At 40.4% G+C, this 24,805-nt stretch overlaps 2 protein-coding genes and 2 long non-coding RNA genes across 6 annotated transcripts in view; 2 read left to right on the top strand and 2 right to left on the bottom strand.

Moving 5' to 3' along the window:
* Positions 1-568: 568 nt before the first annotated feature.
* Positions 569-24,805, bottom strand: part of LOC134023080 (membrane-spanning 4-domains subfamily A member 4A-like) — a 40,395-nt gene continuing 16,158 nt past the window's right edge. The window contains exons 7-8 of one of the 2 annotated variants that reach the window (XM_062464903.1): positions 1,290-1,443; positions 569-858 (exon numbers count right to left, since the gene is read on the bottom strand). In XM_062464903.1, the coding sequence (XP_062320887.1) occupies positions 767-858; positions 1,290-1,443 (246 nt within the window). In that variant the 3' untranslated portion in view covers positions 569-766. The remainder of the gene's footprint in view (positions 859-1,289; positions 1,444-24,805) is intronic. The other variant, XM_062464904.1, reaches the window with a different exon arrangement.
* LOC134023924 (uncharacterized) lies at positions 3,396-4,403 on the top strand. Its single transcript, XR_009930814.1, has 2 exons — positions 3,396-3,836; positions 4,250-4,403. It is a non-coding gene; the product is annotated as an uncharacterized LOC134023924 (long non-coding RNA).
* On the bottom strand, positions 8,773-15,501 carry LOC134023070 (uncharacterized). Of its 2 annotated transcripts, none has more exons than XR_009930735.1 (3): positions 15,449-15,501; positions 8,986-9,097; positions 8,773-8,899 (listed from the first exon to the last, which is right to left on the bottom strand). It is a non-coding gene; the product is annotated as an uncharacterized LOC134023070 (long non-coding RNA). The 2 variants fall into 2 exon arrangements; XR_009930734.1 differs by lacking the exon at positions 15,449-15,501 and adding an exon at positions 9,182-9,852.
* On the top strand, positions 18,021-23,594 carry LOC134023763 (uncharacterized). Its single transcript, XM_062466127.1, has 15 exons — positions 18,021-18,043; positions 18,886-18,964; positions 19,307-19,436; positions 19,548-19,604; positions 19,760-20,140; positions 20,387-20,488; positions 20,864-21,096; positions 21,209-21,387; positions 21,506-21,594; positions 21,819-22,168; positions 22,240-22,357; positions 22,432-22,523; positions 22,623-22,737; positions 23,031-23,177; positions 23,371-23,594. The coding sequence occupies exons 1-15, from the start codon at positions 18,021-18,023 to the stop codon at positions 23,592-23,594; spliced, it is 2,319 nt and encodes a 772-aa protein (XP_062322111.1).

Below are 24,805 nucleotides of genomic sequence, written 5' to 3'. Positions count from 1 at the left end.
TTCCCACTCTGTTGTCACTAGCTATCTCAGACTTAGCATTGTTTGATTGCTTTCATACTGTTAATCAAAAAGAAGACAAATGTGTTTAACTGCCAGGGTCCAAGCCAGTTTTTTTGTTCAAAAGGTACAGGTCTGTAATACAGCCAACCAACCAGTTGCAGTAAAAGCAAGTGATGGCTTTAACCCCAATATGACAAATGCACAGCACTTTGCTTTTTGGAAATTGTTATTGATTGTAAGAACTAACATGAAAAGAGGAACAGATTTGAGTAGCGCTCGTATTGTATTTTGTTCTATAATTAAACAATACAGACCAGTAATATACACCTCTGGAAAGTCACTGCACCTTTTTCTATCCTTTTTAAAAAGGTTGAAAAGGACAATTTTTATTGAGGAACAGAATGGTAACAAAATTGTCCTTCAACTTTTTTTTTTTATAAAAAAAGGTACAGTGGTCTTTTAACTTTTTCCAAAGCTGTAGTTTTATTTGACACAACTTTTCACAGTCAGTAGTAATTTTTTCACATGTTCCACAATTCCACAAAATTATTTCACACCATTGCAAATGCAAATGTTGGTAATTGCCAGAACAGACTATTTGAACTACATGGAGAGAGAAAAAAATTAGGGTAAAACATCATTCAGTCAGTATAATTTCCCTCTAACCAGTGTAAAGATTTTAAAAAGCGATTATTGGGGGTAAGAAAGTGACCATAAAAAACTAAAGAGAACCTAGAAGCCAAGCAAGCAGCCACAGTTAAACGTTTCAAGGAATGATAGCCGGACTGTACTGGGGGGGGGTCTGTTGTTGTCGTAGGGAGGCAATCCCTCTTCTGCTCCTTTTGGGGTCCTCAAAGTCTGTAGCAACAAAAGAGGAAATGAGAAGACAGTTTGTCAAGGATAGCCTAATTTTTATTTTGTGAGAGGAAGCATGTTTGGGTTTTGGTTAGTGTTGTATGCATCCTCTTTGTGACTTAGGTTTTGATGCAAAAAACCCTGGTGCAGGAGTGGAGCCAGAAGTTGTAAGGATTTCTTAGCCCCAACCTAGGACCTAGTCAAAGTTTAATGTGAGCTTAGATAGGAAGTTCCACAGGTAATGCGAGTGCGCTAACCCTATCTCTAAGGGTGACGCCCGCCAGTCGCCGCCACCCTCCTGAGGAAACCCATTTTGGCCGCTTGTACTCACAACCTAAACCTTTCGGCCATGACGAAAATTACAACTTAAATTATTTCCTAAAAGATTCGGGGCTTTTGCAAAAACATTCGGGGCTGAAGTCCCAGAAGCTTACCCCTCTGCTCCGCCCATGCTCTGGTGTAGGAATGGGAAAAATCAGATAGACTTTTTACCTCATAGCTGTTCGGTGGGATCCTAATGTTGTCTGTGAAGGCACAGGGTAGCCTTGAGTAGCCTTGAGGTAAGTGATTGCCAACGATGAACATCTGCTACAAGACAAATTAAGAAATGTAATTGTTAAAGTGCATCTTGTTTCACCGTCCCCTGCAGTGGCCTATACCAGCTGTCAGCACTGGATGGCATTTTGAGCAATCCCACGTTGTTTTCAATGCTTCCACCTATTTCAGGGGGGAATGACAGACAGCTTTGCAGGCATCTCCAGCAAAGAGAAAACCACCATGACGCCAGAAATTCCCTGATGTTTGGCCTGTGAAGACACAAAATTAAGAAATTGCTGTACACATGATAAACATTTTGTGAAGATTTTCACTACAGATACTGTTTCTGTAGTAACTATATACTATTGTCTATTAATAGCCTACAGCAATTAGGCAGACTTTTATGATGGCATGAAAGGAATGACAGTTGTTCCCAATATTCATTTATATATAGAATAAAATTGCTAATCATAATACTGTTTCTGCTAAATTTGTCATATCCCACACCTTCAACCCTGAGTACAGCACGACCCTGGGTCAGCTACACTTGTTTGACTGAAGTAACTGAGAGGTCTTACTACTCAACACTATACCTGTATTGACAATTTTTATCAGAATGCATACTGTAACTTAAATTCCATAAACATCTCAAATAAAAAAAGGAATAAATATATATGGTTATACCTGTATTGACGACATAGCCATTTGTAATCCTAACAATCGTAAAATACACCAGCAGCATCTAAAGAGTAGAGAATGGTGCCTATGCCAGCAGTCACTGTGGCAACAACGTTCATTCCCAATGAAGCCTTCACCTGAGGGAGAGAGAAAAGCAGGGATAAAGGATTTCTAACTTTAAATCTATATAATATATACATATTAAGAATATAAGGTACTCCTAAACACGAGACTGGACATTAAGGAAGTTCAACAGTACTGACCAGGCACTTGTTCAACGATTTTTCAGCTGCAATGGTGAGAGAGCCTGCAATTATGTACTGAGAGAGAAAAATAGATGTTTGCTTAGTAGTAGGTTTCCTGTACACACAAAGTTGATATACATTTAAATCAATTTGCTTTTTTTATGCAACACTATGAACTATATACTGAAGTACACTCTATGATACACTATAAAAATAGACATTTAAGTCTAAAGCTGGAGAAGCTGAGCTAGAGCGTACTCATACCAAACTAAACTGCTTTAGCAGAGTAGAAGCTTCAAAAATGAGAAAACAATAATAAGGAAAGGTATGAAGGACGTGCTAGTCTTTCTGGTGTGGTCTGAGTTGGGTTGTTGGAACTTTTCCTTAAAAGCTGAAAAGTAACAACACATGCTCATATATTCTGTAAAATGTGTCCTCCGAGGGACATTCATGTGAATGAATCTGTTAACTTCTGGTGTTACAGATTAATAGTTGTGTAGGCCTATGTTTTGTTTGTGCTTCATAGTATTTAAGTAAAAGAGACAGACATGTGTAACCAGTGTTGGGAAAGTTCACTTTCTACATGAACTAGTTCAGTTCATAGTTCACCAATTTTAAAATGAACTAGTTCAGTTCATAGTTCATAATACAACATTTTGAACTAAGTTCACAGCTCCAAAAAATGAACTAGTTCAGTTCTTTTTTTCAATATGTTGCGAGATATAATTTTTCTGAATTATTTCCACAGCCCATATAGAACCACAGACAGCAATTATTTTATTAGTTTAACGCTGAAACTATGTGTCAGATTCCATCTTCATATCCAATTTTTAATCCTTATCCAACCAGGATTTACATTCGCATTGAAGGGACAGCCTTCCCCCATTTGTTCTATCTGTCTGCAATACCGCTTTCGGCCTCTACGCAACTTCGGCACTCTCACACTTGCCAGGCATAGACAGTAGAACACACACAGCGATTGACTGGTTGGGCAACCCTGGATACAGGACTGTTAACGGTGTGTTTTTCGCCTGGAAGTCTCTAGAAATCTGGTACCTTATTGAACGAAATAAAAAAAGAGTGAACGTGCCGTTCACAGACATAAGAATGAACGCGTTCACGGTATCGTAATACAGTACGTTCAGTTCACCAAATTATGAACGAGTGTAACGGGGCCGAAAATGTTTGTTGTTCGCGATTGTGATGTGTGAACATTGACTAATGGTAGGGCCGGGCTGGATGTGGTTACGCTGGGGTGCGTGTGTAGCTTGTTGCGTTCTCTAACAGGTGTGACAAATAGCCCTCTGATGAGACTGACGCGATTGGTGGCTAGAGGAATTAAATGCCGAGGGCGGCATTCAACTGGGTGATTCCTTGTTGGTAGCAGGCGCCCGTGAAGGATTCTACTACGAACCTCCAGGGAGTGGGACAACAGCAACAGTTGCGATCGAGCAGAAAAACTAATACGACGCACTCAACGAAACAACGTCAAGGAAACTCTAGAGACCACTATGAGAGGCCGTATAGGCCATAATTCATACTTGATCTCACATACACGCCATGACCTCACATATATACCATTATACTCTCATACCATTATACTCTCACGTATATACCATTATATTCTCACATATATACCATTATACTCTTGCACATACTTGGTCTCACATACAACACCATGGTATATATGTGAGAGTATAATGGTATATATGTGAAAGTATAATGGTATATATGTGAGGTCATGGCGTGTATGTGAGAGTATAATGGTGTATATGTGAGAGTATAATGGTATATACGTGAGGGTATAATGGTATATATGTGAGGGTATAATGGTATATATGTGAGGTCATGGCGTGTATGTGAGATCAAGTATGAATTAAGGCCTATACGGCCTCTCATAGACCACTGGTATCTTGAGCACCACCAAAACAGAGATACAACGCCCTCTATTTCTGCAACAAAGGGAAATGCTCTTGCCTGTATCACATTGCCGTGTAATAGTGGTTTAACTTCGCTACCAGTGCGGGTCCTGAGTTATACTATGCTTCTTCCGCAGTTCTGTGGGAATCGTGCACAAGCCACTACTGGGGAAGGACTGTTTCGGTGGAGCTGTTTTGGTGCGCTCGCGGCTACGGTGCGCTGGAGCCCTGGGTCATCATCTGGGTCGTGAGTGGTGCATGGACTGCCAGAATAACTATTAATAATCCTGTCAGAGTATTCAATTTTACTATTCCCCCATTCAAGTGTGACTTAGGTTGCTAATGCATTTCATGCCTGGCTGTTTGGTTGGCTTAATAACAATTAGTTGGGTGTTTAGGGGTCAGTCATTCTTATTCATGAAATCATGTCTGGTGTATTTATGCTATTCTTATGGAACGCTTTGTGTTGTGAGCCTATTGCTGTTTTGCTGTGTATGAGCCTAGTGCATGATAACGTGTTGCGGTGTTTATGATTGTAGTGGTTCCTTTCACTGGTTTATATTGCTGTTTTGCACATTGCTCCCTTGCACATTGCCGTGGACTTGATAACTGTTTGCTGTGCTTTCACCTGTAAGGCATAGGCCCATTGGTATGATAGAGTTCCCTCTTAGAACTACTCCACCGTCCCTAGGGGGCGCCAGAGCAGAACATTTGAATACAAGCCACTTATTCCTAGCTCCCATCATCCATTTCCTGAATTATGGGCGCGACTTCCGGAGCCGGCGATTGTCATGGTAACGCTCATAAACAGTCATTGCGGTAAGCTAATTCTGATGCGAAATAAAACATGTGGGAACACAGCCTGTTACACCTGAAAAGGGACAATTTGATCATACCTCTGCCTTCTATTATCGAGGGATGGGAGGACGACCTGAAAGTGGCCTCAAATAACGTACACTAGCATATTTAGCTACAGTACTTGAAGGATTCTTATTCTATGTGTCTATTCCAATATGTAATGATGGTATTCAATGACACAAATCTGTGTTCTAGAAAGAGTGGTCTGGAGTCGCAGAGGTCCGATAATATCAGCTTTAATGCAGCAGTTGGAAATCAACAAGTACAGAGCTCTGGGGTTGTCTAAGTTTCCCTACCCGCAACAGAGTTTGGGCTGGTTCACGAAGTCCAACTGGCTATCTGTCCCTCCCCAGCATATATTTATACAGTGCAATTGAAACACAAGTATCAAAAAAGGGTTGAGCTTGTTCTCTCGTACATCAGGGAGTTGTTCTTGCCTACGCGTCCCACCTGCTCGGGTGCCGTCTCCACCCGGTTTCAAGGTTGTTTCTGAAAATGAAGAGATAGAGACACAAAGAACAGCCTGCTTCCCACACCCAGTGTGAGACCCAATGTTTAAGCCTGAGCACACTTCTAAGTTCATAACTTTAATAAGCACAATGCATAACTTTAATAAGCACAATATATTCTTTATACTTTATTAACTCTGTTGCTACGGAGGGTGAAGCGATGAATAACCTGAAAAGCTCTGAATCTTATTAGTAGCTACCTCCACAGCAATAAAGTTGGTCGCGTTTTAATAAAGGAGGTGGGACACAACCTTGTCTACCTTAAAGCAGACATGGAGCCTAGTCAGAGCCCCACATCACCGGTCTGGGTTTTAGTTTCATCCAGTGGCGGCTGCTGGTCTTTCAAAGAGGGGAAGCTCATTTTCGGCCTACATCCTAAAAATGTTTTATTTATTTGGCTACTCACTGGCTAGTTCACCCCTACGACACTAGCCTACTGAATGAATGAACGAACGATCTAACAAAACAATATTAATCAAGGAGGAAATTGGGTTAAACTGAAACAAGGAACGTGGTGTATAATTGTATGAAATCTATGATGAAAATTGGTTAGCAATTTCGCCAAGCAAATACCAAGGTTGCTGCAGCTTCGGTGACTTTTTGTAGTACAAAATTACTGTCAATCAAAAGGAGATGCAGTCTTTCGACAGACCCTCCAATCATCACGCGGAAGCTCAGCGTCCAGGCCAGCCCACTCCTCCATTCAACCCCAGAGACGCTGAGCGTCCGAGGCGGGACATAATCTCAGCATTCATCCAATGACCGTATAGTTTCGAAGCACTGAAAAAAACTGTTAAAAGCAGCCCCATTGAAGTCCATGGAAGCTGAGCTTCAACAGGGAAATGCACTGTGACGCTACGGGAATGTATGAGAAGGAAATCAGTCAGTCGACCTGCTAATTTATGTAGCTGATTCTGAAAGAACTCGTCGTCGATATGAACGTGTTCTAACGCATTTAAAATGTTAACACAATAGTAAATATTTGACCATTACTTTTTTTAAATTTTAGGGGACGCTCAGCTTCCCTTGCAGTCTTAAAGAAATCGCCACTGGTTTCATCGTCAGGTGAAATACAAACGGCTGGTGCTCATGTGTTGCTGGACCAGGGGGCTGTTGCACAAAAGTAGAATAAAGATATCCAGGATAACTGAAAAAGCGCAGCTTGACTTAGTGTTATCCACTCATCGCGGCTGAATCGGTTGCACGTTTGCCAAGCCAGGATGAGAAGGTGGCGCTATGTCAATCCAGGTGTACATAGTTGGGATAAGTGCACCTTCACGGATTTCTTAAATAGACCATGGTATCGATCACAAATTCACTGATGCAGAAATGGAGAAGACGCGTGCAGCATATTTTTCACCCGCTGAGCAGAAATTAATAATGGAGATGTATGAGGTGAAGCATATTATTTGCAAAAAGGGGAATACGGCAGCCGTTATTAAACAGCGAGAACAAGCCTGGCAGACAATCGCTGACCGACTGAATGCGTAAGTAGCCTATTTAAAAATATTTACTTACTAGGAAAGTTGTACACTCTGTTTTAATTGCTTTTAATATGCTTGTTTTATGTGTTGGTTTTATTGCTGTAGGCCTATCTGTGTTTGTGCTGGTTTTACTGTAACGTCTCTTTGAGTAGCCTACTATGCAAAGCACTCTATAAATAAAATGTATTATTATTAAGCCTACTTTCCCTCAAAAGTGAGCAGGCAATTAATGTTCCTCTGGAAATTTACCCTAAAGACTAGGCCTAATTTCAAACCCTTACACCATGCGAGAATGTTTCACAACCATATGCACAAATCTCTATAAGATGTGTCTAATTCTAAATATCTTTCTACAATTAATGTTCATACAGAACAAACATGACTGGACAGAAAAGATCGTGGCAACAAGTCAAGATTAAATATAAAAACATTTTGCAGTCTGGTAAGTGCCTTAACAGTTTGCAAATGGTATGTAGAAATTACTTACACTATGCCTGCTCACATATTTTATCTAAACTGATTTTAGAAGTTAAGAAGAAGGCTCATTTGTCTGGCACTGGGGGAGGGCCACCAGCTCCAGGCTTCACCCCAGCTGAGGAATTGGCCCTGGATTTAAATCAGGGAAGGCCAGTGATGGAAGGGATTGAGGGTGGGACAGCGACAGACTGTGTTCCACCTGCAGAAACTGCCCTCCTTATCCATGGTACATTTTCCAGTACTGCATATCAAACACAATTACCCATTTATACGGGCATATGTGGACTGTCTGACCTTGTTTTGCCTTGCAGTGTCCGGGGGCACAGTTACACTCCTGCCACCAGGCGAAGATCCAGTGAGTATTATTCGTTAAAAGCACAAGGCTTGGCACATCCTGTCAATAAGTCTATTCAATATGGCAGGGGGAAGGAACTTCTGCCATATGGGATGACGAGGAGACTGTCACTGGATTCCAGAAGGCCTGAGGTATCATGTAAATCGTATGGAAACGCATATTTAGCCCCTAATGGATGACAAGTCAGTTATATAGCACTCATAATATATATTTGTAACAGGATCCAGACGCAGTACAGCTTGACAGCCAGCCTGGCAACATAGTACGTATGGGCTAAAGGAAATCTAAATCGTGCACAATTCCTGCTGTGCTAATCAATGAATGGTTTACAGACTTCACAAACTGTCAGATGTCTGTACACGCAGCATCTAAAAAAGCAAATCGAGCTGGCAGATGCAAAGATTGCTGTAAATAAGAGGTGCCTCCAGGATCTGGACCTTGATGTACAAATCAAGAACAAAAAACTGAGGAAACTGGATCTGGAGATAAAGAAACTAGAAAAATAAGTAAATGACTTCAATCCACACTTTTGCATATCGGTAAAACAATGTATTTTTTTTTGTCTCTCTCTCTCCCCAGCTTGCCTGAGAAGGACAAGAAAATAAAGTTTTTTATGTAAAATAATTAATATATTGGTCTCTGACTAGCCTGCCATTTATGTTATCTGGGAAGATTGCTGCATTGTTCCACTCAATCTCCGGTGCCAGTGCAGGACCCCTTTCTCTCCTCAGACAGGCAACATTATGTAGGACAGTGCAAGCTACAGTGATGTCACATGCCCTGTCTGGGGTGACCCTCAGGTGGTAGAGACACTGAAAACGTGACTTTACAAGGCCAAATGCCATTTCAATTCGGCCCCTTGTTCTTGCATGGGCAAGATTGTACCCTTGCTGTGCTGCTGTCTGAGGGTCTGCTAGTGGAGTGAGAAGGTATGTCTCACAGGCATAACCCTTGTCTCCCAGAAGAACACCAGAGAATTCACCTGAGAATACAAAATGTAATCATTACAACTACACAAGTTAAACCTTTGACGCAATTGTGTTTATCAGTGAAATGTGTGTGGCATACCTTGTGACAGTCGCTGGGAAATGGTACTGGACCTGAAAACTCGGGAGTCATGGACAGACCCAGGCCACTTTGCCTCCACATTGGTGATCATGCAGGAAGCGTCACAGATCATCTGAAACGATGCAATGTTGCCTATTCATTACACATTTAATGCACAGAATATTTGGCTAGTTGACAGTAATTACATAATTTTTACCTGAACATTGATACTGTGGAAGGATTTTCGATTGACATAATCTCCCTCATGGGCCCCTGAGGGGCGTTTAATTCGGATGTGTGTGCAGTCCAGCGCACCATTGATTACATTGATGTAACACATTCTTCTGTGGCCAGGGAAGGTAATGAAGATGTGTGCCAAGGACTTCAGTGCCAAACACACACTTCTGACCGTACGGCAAATAGTACCTTTATTCAAGGTTTCGGCATCTCCCACGGCATATAAAAACATGCCGCTTGCGAAAAAGCGCAGTGCCACACAGACCATCTGTGGGATGGTGAGAGCATGGCTTCGCCCTGTGCGGTGCTGAATTTTGGGACCCAGCAGTCTACACAAATAACGGATCCCATCTCCAGAAAACCTATACCTCTCGTGCAGGTACTCGTCCGAAAAAGCCAAAGAAAAGATCTGTCACGAAACACTCTCACGTCTGAAAGCACGTCTCAGTATCAGTGCTTCGTCGTCCAACACGTCATTAAGAAATGGGCATGCCATGGTGCAAGAAGAAACCTATGGAAGCAAATCGTTACCAAAATTCAAATGCAAATGCATTTCCAGAAATGCATTTGCATTTTAAGAATGTGGCTGCGTTATTTGACTCATAAATGAAATTAGTAATCAATCATCCTATTTGAATTTTAATTTTCTTCTTCAAGAGTGCTCAATCTTTCACTTAATTAAAATGAAAAAGAAAGACATTTGAGATTTAATTTTCAAAACATGCCCCAGCAAATAGATACCAAAATTCAATTTGAAATGTAAAATGTGAAAATTTAAATGCATTTCCAGAAATGCATTTTCATTTTAAGAACGTGGCTGCAAAATCGTGACCACAATTCAAATTCAAATGCATTTCCAGAAATGCATTTTCATTTTAAGAACGTGGCTGCAAAATCGTGACCACAATTCAAATTCAAATGCATTTCCAGAAATGCATTTTCATTTTAAGAACGTGGCTGTAAAATCGTGACCACAATTCAAATTCAAATGCATTTGCAGAAATGCAAAATGAACGAAAAAGCATTCTGAGCGGCGCAGCAGAGTGACGTCAGTAGCCGCTCTTCTTCAGCTCCCTGCTGACCGAGCTATCCATCTTGTTCGGTAGGGGGCGGTGTGCACATCTGCATTGCATTACATTGCAAATGTGCCGGGAAATTGATTGAATTGCCGGGTCTTTAGAGCAGCGTTCCCCAACCGGTGCCCGCCGGTCCCGGTCCGTGAGTCATTTCGTACCTGGCCGCACAAAAAAGAATTAATAACATTATTTCCTTTTAATTGATTATCAGAGTCTGAAAGACGTTTTATTCTGAAAAAATGACCTGATTCTCTCCTTCTCCGCGGGCCTTTTCCCCTGAGCAAACAAGCTCTGCAAAGACGTGTGTTTACTCATTTTTTAGCAAGTTTGTGGGCTTTATTGAACGGTATCATGCGCGTCTCTTACTCTTGACACATGACAAGTGATAGTTACCACTCAATGAAGCCTGTTTGAGACAACAACTCTATCGGTGTTTTGGATGAAGGCTATCCTGAGATCGCCACTAAAGCACTGAAAACCCTGCTTCCATTTCCAACATCAAGCGGGATTTTCTGCCGTGACAGCAATCAAACAACATTTTGGAATAGGCCTGAACTGGATATAAGGAACGCACTTCGGGTGTCACTGTTATAGTCACACACAACAGTGGGACTGACACATCGAAAGCTAGCTAGTAACAATATAACGATGGAAAACCAGGCTAAGAAACTTAAAGATGGGTCAATTGAAAAAACGGCTGTTTATTTTACATAAAACTCCAAAAACTATTTTTCGCTTAAATCAACTAAACTAGGTGTGGAAGTCACTAACTAGGATCACATCAAACCCAGAATGTACATGCATTAGCAGCGCAGCTGTCCAGGGCCTATCTTTCCTCCCAGTCCGTTCTGCCGGTCCGTGAAAATATGTCTTACATGAAAGCGGTCCGTGACGCAAAAAAGGTTGGGGACCGCTGCTTTAGAGGACGCATCACAGACCATGGCGCTCCCTCAAATTGTGCAAACACTGTTAGAATTAGCTGAACAGGTAGAATCTATTAATATATCTGAGTCTGATGCCCGTGACCGAGTAGAACAAGTCATAGAGAGCTTGGCTGCATACTCTGCCGTCACAGATTTACACATTAATAGTAGCTCTAGCTGCCACTGTTTTATTCATTGTTTGACATCAAGTTGCTCAGTCTGTGATGCGTCCTCCAAAGACCCGGCAATTCAATCAATTTCCCGGCACATTTGCAATGTAATGCAATGCAGATGTGCACACCGCTCCCTACCGAACAAGATGGGTAGCTCGGTCAGCAGGGAGCTGAAGAAGAGCGGCTACTGACGTCACTCTGCTGCGCCGCTCAGAATTCTTTTTCGTTCATTTTGCATTTCTGCAAATGCATTTGAATTGTGGTCACGATTTTACAGCCACGTTCTTAAAATGAAAATGCATTTCTGGAAATGAATTTGAATTGTGGTCACGATTTTGCAGCCACGTTCTTAAAATGAAAATGCATTTCTGGAAATGCATTTGAATTTGAATTGTGGTCACGATTTTGCAGCCACGTTCTTGAAAATGAAAATGCATTTTTGGAAATGCATTTGAATTTGAATTGTGGTCACGATTTTGCAGCCACGTTCTTAAAATGAAAATGCATTTCTGGAAATTTTAATTTAATTTTAATTTTCAAATTTTACATTTCAAATTGAATTTTGGTATCTATTTGCTGGGGCATGTTTTGAAAATTAAATCTCAAATGTCTATTTATTTTTCATTTTAATTAAGTGAAAGATTGAGCACTCTTGAAGAAGAAAATTAAAATGCAAATAGGATGATTGATTACTAATTTCATTTGAGTCAAATAATGCAGCCACATTCTTAAAATGCAAATGCATTTCTGGAAATGCATTTTCATTTGAATTTTGGTAACAATTTGCTTCCATAGAAACACAGGTGAATAGGACTTTATATATCGCCTTCATCACTGACTATTGAAATCACCGTTGCAACTTCGTCAACCATTTCTAAACATCTAAAAACTGCAATAGTAGGCTAAGGTTTAAAATCAAACTCGTGACAGCAATAGTGACAAGTAATGCATGTTAATAAAAATAAATCCGAACACATTCAGAATCTGTTAAAAACGTTTATTTCGGATCAGAGCGGCAGCTGATTTAACACGAGACTCCAGAATTAATCTTAGCCTGGCTGTTAGCCTGCTCTGGAGCGAGCAGGCTAGCTGCAAAGAATAAATCTCCATGGTTACTTGGCTGGGTTTAATTCAACCTGCTTTCGTGCAACCAAGTCAAAGCTAAATTCATCCAGGATAACTTGAATATCCCGACTTAATCCCTTATCCTGGTTTCGTGCAATAGCCCCCAGGGCACTACTAACTCACAACAATTAAACCTAAATTAACACTTGCATCCCACCTTTACTGGCAGTACTGCAACTAAATCTGTGGAGGTCTTTCGCAGCCCAAACAAAGTAGGATCCGGATTTCCTCCGTCGGCTTTTTGTCCCCAAAATAAAATGAGTAGCTACGATAGTGTTTTGGGTGGTCTCTTCAATGCTAGGGTTTTCAGCTACATTCTTTTGTATTCCTAATCTGTTGGCAGGCGATGGAAACTGTAAAGTTTGTCACAAGAACAATCCCTTTTTGTTGAAAGTGTATATTCAACACTGTCGTTGAAGCCACAGATTCAAGCCTACCAGAGCTCCGCAATGACATTTTATAACAATATAAATGACAACATATGTTTAAAAACAAACCAGTTTTAGTTAAATTATAGTTGAAATTACTTTAGAAAGAATCACTGTTGACGGCTGGCTGGGACTAACCAGAGCCATAGAAAAAGAGTTGCGACAGGCTTTGATCTCGCCGACACGTGATCATGTGGTTCATGTAGCTCGCTGTAGTTCCAAAAAACCCCACTGCTGTCAACCGGTTTGAATGGTTTTCAATGAAGCTGGCCAACGGAAGTCGCTTTCTCAGGCAAATGATGAATGAAACAGGCTCGGTTAAAGAAATCCGATATTCTGGCTATCTTCAGCAGACTCTTTGTATCTACAAAAGGCAGTCCTCCCTGACGTGTTTGGTGTAGAATGGAGTGAAATACAACATTGTGAACACTCACTGCCAGTGAAACACATGAAAAAAGCTAGAGCTTTTTTGTCACGTGGTTCCGGTAGCTCCCTGTAGTTAAACAAAACCCCCACTGCTGTCAACCTGTTTGAATGGTTTTCGGCGGGACAGACAGCAGCACCATCTCGATTCACGGACATTTTCGGTATATTAACACATAATGTCAATTGGTTACTGGTGTGTTGTATCATGTATGTCTGATACTTTATTAACATGTATGTATTACATGAACTTATACATAACACAATATTGTGAAGCAGAGCTAGAAATGGCTATGCTAGCTCTACTGTACAAACTGTACTGTACCATACTGTACATACCAAACAGTAGCCTAATGAGGACTATATTGTTCCACTTAACGTTTAACCTTAGACGGTTGAAGTAAATGGGTCTTGTTAAACGTTTTTTATTCATCAGCCCACTTACAATTTAGCCTACCACATTAACAACACTTATATTTGTAGTACTTGATGCAAGTTGAATCTAACCATTATCACCAGAAACTGCTCAATTTAAGACAAGAAAGGAGTTTGGTAAATAGAACAGAATAAACAAGGCAACCAACTGCATTCAATAAAACATTTTATTGTACAATATGTCCTGTGTTCTTCCACTCCTTTTGTTTGTAGTGATCCGGTGATCTTCTGGCTATGATACATGTACAGCTAGCTAGAGTAAAAGTGTTGCTTACGTAGACCTACAGTCTAGCTCCAACTGCATTTAGAATCTAACAAGCTTACGATAAACTTTAACTAAAGCTGGCTATATAAAATACTACTAATAACAATTGATATGTGGTGGTCGAAATATGAAAAAATGCAGGATTTTCGTGAATTTACCAGCTAACTTGCTTCTGACCACTTAATTTGCAATTCATTGTTGCTAGCTCTACTAACTAGGCTAATAAGAGCTATATATAGAAGACTTACTTTGTATGCCAACGAACACCAATAATTAGAACTAATTTGACAGACTATAAGCCAACTGACTTCTGGTTATGATACACGTGCTCTCTAGCTAGCTTCAGTAAAAGTGTTGCTTATGTTAGATACTAGCTAGACCTACAGTCTAGCTCTAACTGCGTTTCGAATCAAACAAGCTATAATCTTACGATAAACTTTATCTAAAGCTAGCTATATGACATACTACTAATAACAATTGATATGTGGTGGTAAAAATATGAAAAAATGAAGGATTTTCATCAATTTACCAGCTAACTTGCTTCGGAGACACTGAAAATGAATGGGGTTGAATGGTGGAAAATGCAATGTTTGGAACTACAGGTCGCATGTGACACGCTTTACTTCCGCATTCCTCGATAACAATGGGAGTCTATGGAAGTGTCGCAACTCTCTTTTTCTATGGCTCTGGGACTAACGTATAGCAAACCGCAACTTCCGCTATCTCACCGGAAGTTTCACCCATAATTATTTCTACAGTAGACCCCCTGAGAATAAGGTGGATGTGTACTGATCCCCTGGGGGTTAGCCCACCCTGTTAGCACTAGATGTGAACTTGTGAATTGTCTCCATTTCAAGTATTCTGTTTAGAGCATAGGTATCAATAAATTCTTACTTTTATAAACTACCCCTCTGTGTTGGTTGTGTGCCAAGGATCAATATTTCAACCTGCTATTCGTTACACGAGTTCATGAACTTTCGTTCAATGAACGCGTTCAGGCACAAGTCTTACTAGTTTACTGGGATATATTTATTTACTAGTAGCCTATCATTCTAAACTTTAGACTAATAGACTATTGCTGTTGTCGGCCTATCCACTAAACCACCAGGACATGGTTAACCTTCATCTTTAAACAATATGTTTTTTTATTCTGCCCCTAGAGCGTGTACCATGCAAAGATAGACAGTTAGTTACAACTTAATCTTCAAAAAACACAATGCTTGACTTTTCTTGACTTTTCCTGAAACTATTTTCGTTGTACCACTGAAAGTAGCCTAGGCCTACATAAAATCATAGGTACACAAACGCATAACTTGAAGAGAAATGTAACAAAACTCAACTTCGTCAAAATATGAACATCTACACTAATTCTCTATAATATGTATGGAAGACTACTTACGGATAAATGGCATCCAACGGAAACAAGAAATTAACTGTGTCGCTATAAATTCAGCTGCGTGTCTGAAAGTCAACTGGGGAAATACCCTGATTTCCCTCTCTGAAGGTGGATACCACTTCCTTAAAATTAGTACGGTTGATTGGCATTTCTGAAGAATCATTTGAAGGCAACATTGTTACAGTTGACAACATGTCACAAGAACAGTTGCCTCTTACGAAATTAGGTACAAAAATAAAACGCAATACCACTTAAAGGTGTATGATTGATGGGCAATAATTAAGGTAACATTGTAAGAGTTGACAACATGTCACGAGACTGAACAATTCCGTTCTATATGGTAAGAGACCATATTCTTAAACTAGCAGTTTGTTCTTGAGGCTGTTCACTTTTGGGGACAGCTTTGAACAGTCCAGCTCGAGGAGGAGTTTCTGGAAGACTTCAAACGTATATTTGAGCTCCTTGGGATAAGCCAAATTTACTGCATATGTCAACCCAATGAGCATGGAGCAAGCCCTTGTAAAGTTACCCAGAGCAGTCAGAACTTTCAGGCCCTCTACCACAATACCAACGTCGTCTGGACCTTCTGATGTGTTAGTCTTGATGGTGTAGATTTTCATTCTTTGCTCAGCAAGGTCCTGTGACACACTGTCTCCATCAGCATCCTGAAACAGCAAGAACATTGTCTATTTCAGACAAAAGGATTAGGATTATACATCTCCCAATTTGATGCTCTAACTCTTTTGAAAAGAGAACCCGGGATTGTCATAGCTGCTGAGCATACAATATAACCAATGTACATCAGTGTTTTAGAAAGTTATAATTTAATTGTAAAACATATGTTCTTATACATATGTCCTCTGCAATGTCTTTATATGCAAACATCAGCAGCCTGGCTGCCAAGAATGATTGTGAGAAATACAGATTAAATACAGAGTAGACAGAGCGACCTCCATCACAGTTTAATATGTCCCTCGCACAGTCTCTCGCCTTACACCCCCCCCCCCCCCCCCCGCCACCTACGGTCTTCTTCTGACAACCGTCTGGTGGTCCCACCACTCAAGAGCGCCCGGTCCCAACACAAGCTCTTCTCCTGTCTGGCCCCCCAACTCACCATACTCTAACCTAATTGAAACGAACCAACTCCAGTCACTTTTAATAAAGGACTCAAAATTCCCCAGGCAACATCAGCTATTCTCTACCATTGATAGCCTAGTATCCACTACACATTAAACTGATTAAAGTTTCTAAGAAAATAATGATCTTTTTGACATTACCAAACCCAATGATTGTAATATTGGAATTATTCTGTGACCCCCCTCTTAAACCTTTGCACCTTGACCTCTAACCTTTGACCCACCCCCAGGTCCCTGTGGTCCAGAACACAGCCTCGGCCATTCAGACCGGAGCTTCTGTCCACGGTGCCCAGAGCATGAACAAGATGTCTGCCCGACCAGGTCTCCACACCCCGGAGCCACAGAACCTCCGCTTGGCACAGGTGGGTCTGCCACAAGGACAGCTCTCGGCCCAGTTGGCTCTCTAGCTACTGTGTGTGCTCGCTAGCCACCTGAGTACACTTGGCAGGGCTCCACCTATTTTGTTTCTGTTCTGCCAGTTAAGAAGGACCAGATCACTCAAGAAGATAACCAAACATAGACGTATAACCGATTCTAGATGGTCATTGGTCATTTTACACCTCGGATCGTCATTCACACATGCTGTTAATTCACTATCAGTTACTGGGTATATTCATGTTGTCACATGCCTGGGTCAGAGGAACACAATGCATTACAAATAGCTCCTGGATTTTGCAAGTCTTGTTGCTGGTGATACGGTGACATCTAGTGGCTGGGAGAGGAACTACGACCCCCTCAAATAATTGGATGGGTGTGCATATTTTATGTAGATCAAATTATGTATTTAGGTAGCCTGTAGGTTTGTTTGGGGTGGAGAAAATGGCATATTTTCAAAGCCTCTATGGCAGAAACTCAACTGATCCCATAAAAAGAATAATCTTTGTTCCTCCTCACCCCTCTTCTCGTCCTGCTCAGGGTCACTCTGTCATCAGGTCCGCCTCCAACAGCTCCATGCCCCCAACCCGTTCTCATTCCCAAGTCGTCAAATACCGACGCTTTGTCACGGCCCTAGGCGTCGGATGCGGACGCACAGGGTACCCTTTCGCGTCAGTATGAGACGTACTGGGGTTTCAACTGACTCCAATGTAAACCCATTCGCGGCAATATTGGACGCTTTGAGCATAATTCCCATTGGATAAAAGAAGGGTGGGATGCAGTTGTATACGGAAGAATTTTATTATATTCTTAAATATTGTTCAACCCCAAAACACGAAAGTATCATTGATAATTCACCAATAAGATGGGTTAATGTTATGTCCATCCAGTTTTTAGAAATTCTGCATCGATTCTGAAAAAAAAAGAAAAAAGTTTCGAATTTGTAGCTGAAAATCTTCAGTCACCGTGGCTAGACGATCTATGATTTATGTATTTATTAAATAGGATTTCCTTGTATTTATTTATACTTGTACACTGTTGATATGAAGAATTTGTATCTCAAAATGAACGTGAACCTGACCGGAAGGTGAAGAAAATAGTCTTAATAGCTTATTATAATTATACAATTTTCTGTTTTAATCTTGCGCTTTGTGCATGGACTGTACAGCACCGGAGAGAGATTAGTTGTAATAAGTATATAATTAATAGTTATGGGGAAATGCACTTAATTAGCGAAGTATTAAAAAAGGTAGGACAAGGACATGAGAAAGGATCAACGCATTCGTATTGGAACAACCCCCAGAGGCTGCCCTGTGAATTTTACCGCGATAATTCTTCAGTTGTGTTTTGAGGAACGTGCATGTTTTATCTTTAATATTAAAAGGGACAGTGAGTGTTTGACAATGTTAAGATTATTCGCATTTATGTATTTTTTATTTACAATACAAATGGGATATTAGCTAGTGGTAGCTAGTCTAGCTATCTTGTCAGTTTTCCCTTTCTAGCTTCTTTGAGCGGGCTAATCTCTTCCTGAGCGGGCTAATCTCCTCCTGGAATATACAATAGTAGGCAATCTCGAATTGCAGATCCAGGCTAGGATTTACCTTCCTATCCAATACTATTGTATCTTACTCGCAAATCAGTAATGGGACTGATAGATTTTAAATCAATTGAATCAGTGAAGAACATCTTAAGGTCTGATCTTTAGGTTAGTTATAACCATGCAACACACTTAATTGTAATCACTTGTCTTTATCTTTCTTTGCAGCTCCAGTACACTTACCTTGTCCCTTCACCTCAACCAACCTTTGACCTCCCATACATAACCCAACGGCTCTTTTAAGAGCCAACATCTATCTGTCTACTTATCTACCTATCTACCTACCTATCTACCTATCTGTATCTGTCTATCTCTGTGTCTAAAATTAGTTATTTGGAATCAGATCCTGATACTTTGGGGTTGGAGGAAGAGCTTCAGGATGCCAATAACCTCCTTCAGGATTTGGAGGTATTGTTCTTAAATGTTTGCATTATTGTGTCATAATCATTCAATAAAATGTGCTGTCTGTGTTTATTATAATTCATTATGTTAGTTTCATTTTTTACAGCTAGATTGCAGGGAAATAGTAAATCAACAAGACACTTGACTATTTTAGGTAGTGAAAGTTTACTGCAATACCTCTATTAGAATTTTTCTACAGCAAGCCCCCAGTAATGTATTATTAATAGATACAAATATTATTTATGTTCTATTATGTCTAATTTTGCACCATTAATTAGAGTTATGTTAAATTAATTAATGGACTGTATTTTGAGTGTTTCATCTTTGTGTCTCGTTTATATGACATAGAATGAGGCACAGGAGGAGCACAACAATTCCTCTGACCCAAAGCCTATCCGGTGGAAGAAGCGCAACAGACAAGGGCTTGTTATTCCTCAAAGGCCGCCATCCAGTAGGAAGACCAGTTGCATGCCACCTAGTCAGTAGTCTCACTCATATTTCTAATTTTAAATGTTTGATTCAAGTTTTTCCATTTTTAGTTTTTGTATTTTCTTTAAGGATAATGTCATTACTTACTTTATTAACACAGAACACTCCAGATGTGAGCCACCAGATGTGAGTGTTGCCAATGTCAACCCAACAAAAGGTACTAACTTGTATGAAATGTGTATTGTAATTGCCTGGATATATTTTGCTTTTAATTTGTTGATGTGTCATTTCTGCAGCCAGAAGTCATACAACCAACAATGTTTGGTTCACTTTCTGGCATAGTTTATATATTTATAAATTATTTCCTTTCAGTGTCTGAAACTGAGGTGCTTCGTCAAGAGCTCCTTGAGCTGCTGGTGGATGGAGTTGAGGACCAAGTAGTGACTTGTGAGGCGTCTCTTGAGCCAGCTGCTAATGCTACTGATTGGGAGATCAGAAACACTGTGTCCTCACAAAAGTGGAAAGAGGCCAGGCCTCTTCTTATTGAAAATATGCTGGCTAGTCAGGATCCACATCCAAACAGCAGGTGCCAATGTGGCAAACAAGCCAGTGTGAGGTGCCTGGACTGCCTGCCTCTCCCATTCCTTTGTGAGGACTGTGATGTTGCTGTTCACACACGCTTTGTCCTGCACAACAGAGAGGCAGTAACTGGAGGGTTTTTGCAGCCTTTGTCAGAGTTTCAGCAGCAAATAGGTACCGTTTTTAAGTCCTATGCTTTTCATACTATGTATTAAAAATATGCTATTCTTGTTAATGAATTCATAAGAAAAACGCATTCATTCACGCAACATTGTTGATTATGTTTTCCACCAAATGTCACACATCTATATCTTTCCAGTCAACTGCGGGTATACATTTTGTGGATTGGGGGTGTATGCTGTTATTGTTTATTTAAACAATTAACATGTTCAATTTTTACCATTTGTTTTTCATTGTTAGTGTGGCTGTTACCGATACAGAGGCCAGATCGCGTCTGTGGCTGTTCAACAGGCGAAAGTCATGTTTCACATGGCAGAAATGTGGCTCTTATAACCATAAATGGTAAGTGGACATTTTGTCACACACAATACACACGCTGTGTATTACATTGTAATATACACACAAAGCATGTTACATGAATTTAGTGCATGTTGCACATTGCTATCTTGTTTGTAATTATCCTGGATACAGTGTGGGCATTTTCCAAAAATCTGCCCTTATGTCTAATGATATGGATTTACTGGAGGGTTGTAAGCAACATGGAAATAATGCATGTCTTTCTGAACCCATGGCTGAATTTGTAATTGTGGCCAGCACGTATTATTTAAAAATGATAAAACTGTAAACAGCTGTTGCCTACTTCTGGTCTAAAGCATACAGAAGGTAAGGTAACTTACAGAATTACTTAATTCACTGACTCATTTATCCTCCCTACAGGTCGCTATAACCTTGCATTGCCAGTGGTGAGTTGCACCAGCTGTGGCGCAACATGGTCCCCCTCCATTAAGGACATCCATGATGGTGGATACTGGCCTGGCACAGTTAATTTCTGCACCCTCTTTGCCACTGATGTCTTTCAGTCTTTCTGTGACATCAAGATGGCCGCACCAGGGATGTCACTTAAGGCATATGTCCAAATGCTTGACAAGAGAACAGTGCACTTTGGAAGAGTACGTATAAATGTTTTTTGCAACATCAGTTTTAATGGTGACTCTAACATATACAAATATATTTTGATTAAAATCTTTAATATCTTTGCTGTGTTTTCCTTAAACCTACAAGACTGGCAAAATATCAGCTGATACCTTCAGCAAAAGCTTCTCGGAGTGGGTTGCTGTAAGGTTTCAGGTGGAGAAGATATGTCAGGAGACATTTTTCAGCTGCCCTGCCTGCACTCCAGAAATGCTTGCCGTCTCCGTTGATGGAAACCGCAAGCTTTATCGCTTTAAATCAAATGCAAGGTACTCTACATTACGTATGACATGTATGGATTAATATAACCCTAACATAGTCCTGATGAACAGTTTATCAAATATGAATATGTAAAACATTTCTTTGAAAACCACTGTATTGTGTCAGCACTTCACAGCAAAGCAACTTTGAAGACATCTTCATTTTAAAAGATGAGGAGGTTGCTGACTTTGTAAGCCACATCCACAGACGGACAAGTCATGTACGTAGAATTATTTTTGTATCATTGCTGGCATGTCACTATTTTTGTGTAATTATAAAGAATTTTTGCAGTCATAAATCAAAGTTATTTATTGTTCTGTAAACAGAACACAGTCTAGACCTGTCACTATTAGTAGATGTTGCCAGTAACAACCCTGATACGGTTTGATCATTCATACTGGATGTCATTTATGTTTTAATTTGAATGTATAAGTGTCAGGAAAAGGGGCTTGTGGATCTTCAGCTTGGACAGCAGCTAAGGAGTTATCCAGGAAGTCCACCAGCAAACTGGATGAGGAAGGGCTTGAAATAGCTGTTTGTCGCCATGGAGTCCTCCTCAGTGCTCTAAACATGTATCGAGGAGAGATTTTTGCGTACCCACTTTTCCTCCAGAAGACGTTAGCAGCAAGTACCCCAGGAAACATCACATTCCTTTGCTCAGATGTAGCCTGCAAATATTTTCCCTATCTAGCCAAGGTGGCTCAGCAGTGCCCTGAGATGAGGGATCTCTTGTCCATGCGTCCTTTCCTTTCGGTCATGCATGCAAAGGCACACACTGGGAAATGCGAGGTATATGGTAGCTTTAATTACAAATTTAGTGTTAGTTTGAGGCCTTTTTCTATGTGTTCACTTCTTTACAGATTAAATGGGGAGGCGCTTTTCAGGAAGGTGCAGGCTCAACAATTGGAGAAGAGGTTGAGCAAGTGAACAGTTTCCTGTCCAGAGCAGCCATCACAACCAAGTACATGTCTAAAGCAGGTATGTGTGTGTGTGTGTTCCATCCAATCTCCTGTTAAATAATAACTATTTTTACACACTGGCCTTGAATTTAGGTCGAACAGACATGCTGACCCTCCTGGCTTGGGGGTGGAATAAAAGGAAAGTGGAGAACATAGGCCGCACTTTGAGCCAGAGATACCTTAAGGTTAATTTGAACCTTGATATTGATATCATAATGAGAAAAACACTAGTAATGTAAAGACATACAAAGGCAAGGGATTGACTTTATTAATGTAATTATTAGACTGTAAGGATGCTTAAGGAACAAGTGGAGAGCCTGGATGCTACCAAAGATGAGCTGGGCGTAGATGACAGCACAATGCAGTCATGGGTGTGTGATGTGCAGCAATGGGCTGAAGGTGAGTTGTCTTAATGAAAGGCTATATGGCTTACTTTATAGGTTGATGTTGAATTATGTTACATAATTGATGATTGTGTCACTTGATGCCATCCTCCAGGCTGACACGTGGCCTTGGCAGAACATAAGACGTGAAAATTAGTTCATTATTTATTTTTTACTTATAATGTAGGCTATGCTGTTTTAACAAATACTCATTATCTCTATGCAGTAGTGGCATATCAGGACCATAGCTTTTCAAGTTGTTACAACTATAATATCTTCCCTTCTGATGTTGATGAATTGAATTTGCAGTTGCTGCAGACCTTCAGACCAAAAGGAAGGTGTTTGAGAAGGTGATGGCTGTGAGGCGCCTGAAGGAGGAGGAAATGCTCCTTTGCAAAGAAATGCAGCAGCATTGGACAGTGATGAAGGCACAACATTTGAAGCTGGGAACTATCTGTAAGTACATCTCTTTTTTTACGTAACTATTTTAGCTACAACCACTTGCATCCATATTTGGTTTGCTGCCAGACTGGTCTGCGACTAATGCTGTCCTTTCCCTTTTGAGTATGTTTGAACTTCATTTGTTGTTTCATTATCAACTTTTAGAATTGCATGTTAATAATATTATGAAATGTAATCATTTTTACAGCTTCTTTTGCTGACATGTCTGAGGATGCACAGAAGGGACTACGGTGTCTGGTGCTTAAAAAGCAAACAGAGCTGAAAGCACAAATGCTGAAAGTGAAGGACTACTACAGCAGAATCCTGAGCCACCAACCGCTCCTGGACATAGACTCGGAGGAGGAGGAGATGCCAGAAGAAAATGATGCAGCTGACAGTGATTTCAGCACTTCTGACGAGGACTGTGTCTAGTTATGTTGCCAATTTCACCTGTAGGTCACACCTATGCTCTTCTTGATTAGTTGTGTATCTGATTTGATTTTGTTTTTTTTCTGTTTCCAATGTTAAGACTGTCTGCTTTGATACTACAGTTTTGACATACTACTTCATAATTTGACCTTTGACATATGCAATATTTGGGTGTGCTCAAGCCTTCGGCGAGAGCACAACCTTTGTTCTCTCACATATATATTATTATTATTATTATTATTATTTCTTTTTGCCCCCCTAAAACTCAGTCAATATTTGGCCTACATAGACAACGTAGGTGTCAAAAGTTTCGTCTTGGTAGCGATTGAGTTGCTTCTATTGGAATTTACGTTCCGTTGCATGGTTTAGGCTGAAGTTAAGTTTTTGTGGCGAAAAGTGAAGCTAACGGTGGCTAATTTGCTAGCCACAGTCACTGACGTTACTAACGTCACTACGTCACTAACGTCACGAAAACACGCGTGACTACCTTTGGCAGAACATTCGTTTCGCATCTGTTAACTTGGGGGATAGCTAGGCTAACTATAGCTTTACTGCAAGGCAGCTGCAGAAACGCCACAAGCAAAGAGGCCAGGGTGATAACTATTTACTAATTTTACTTTGTGATATGACACACAATTGTGATGTGTAATGTACAGTATAAGCTGATATTATTAAGGAAGTACATCTACTTTCGGAAACAGTAGTCTACTATTTCACTGAAGTATTAGCATCATGACATTAGCCTGTGTTGCCCGGGCAACACATACTACAGTGGTCTATGATGTAGCGTTATCTGTTTTCAATCGTTAAAATAAACATTCCTCACATATACATTTTCGTTGTAGGATTTATTCTGACATTAGTAAACGATTTGTTGGTGAAATGACCATTACCTGTGGTTTCAAACCAGTGTAGCTCACTGCAACGCTGTAGCTTACCCGAGACACACGACAAAAACATCTAACTTACACAGCTGTTTAGGAAGTCAAACGGCGACAGAACATGTTCGGCACTCCCCTTACTTAAATCAAAAGTCTATCTAACTACTAACCTGAACTTCATTGCCACAGCCTAAACGTTGTCAATCTGTTCATGAAAATAATTAATTTCAGCTTAAACCGTACAACGGAACGTTAAATCCAATTCAACCAACGCAATCGCTACAGTACCAAGACGAACACAGCAGTAGTCTAGTACTGTACCGTAGTAGTACA

The sequence above is a fragment of the Osmerus eperlanus genome, chromosome 7 (assembly GCF_963692335.1).
Source record: "Osmerus eperlanus chromosome 7, fOsmEpe2.1, whole genome shotgun sequence".
In the NCBI taxonomy this organism is placed as follows: Eukaryota; Metazoa; Chordata; class Actinopteri; order Osmeriformes; family Osmeridae; genus Osmerus; species Osmerus eperlanus.
This window is presented reverse-complemented; position numbering and strand designations above follow the sequence as displayed.

Bases quoted from the DNA above. Each gene is read 5' to 3' on its own strand.
- LOC134023763 (XM_062466127.1), top strand. From the start codon at position 18,021: ATGAACGTGAACCTGACCGGAAG. The intron at 22,169-22,239 runs GTATATGGTAGC...ACTTCTTTACAG, and splicing joins CACACACTGGGAAATGCGAG to ATTAAATGGGGAGGCGCTTT. The intron at 22,738-23,030 runs GTGAGTTGTCTT...TTGAATTTGCAG, and splicing joins TGTGCAGCAATGGGCTGAAG to TTGCTGCAGACCTTCAGACC.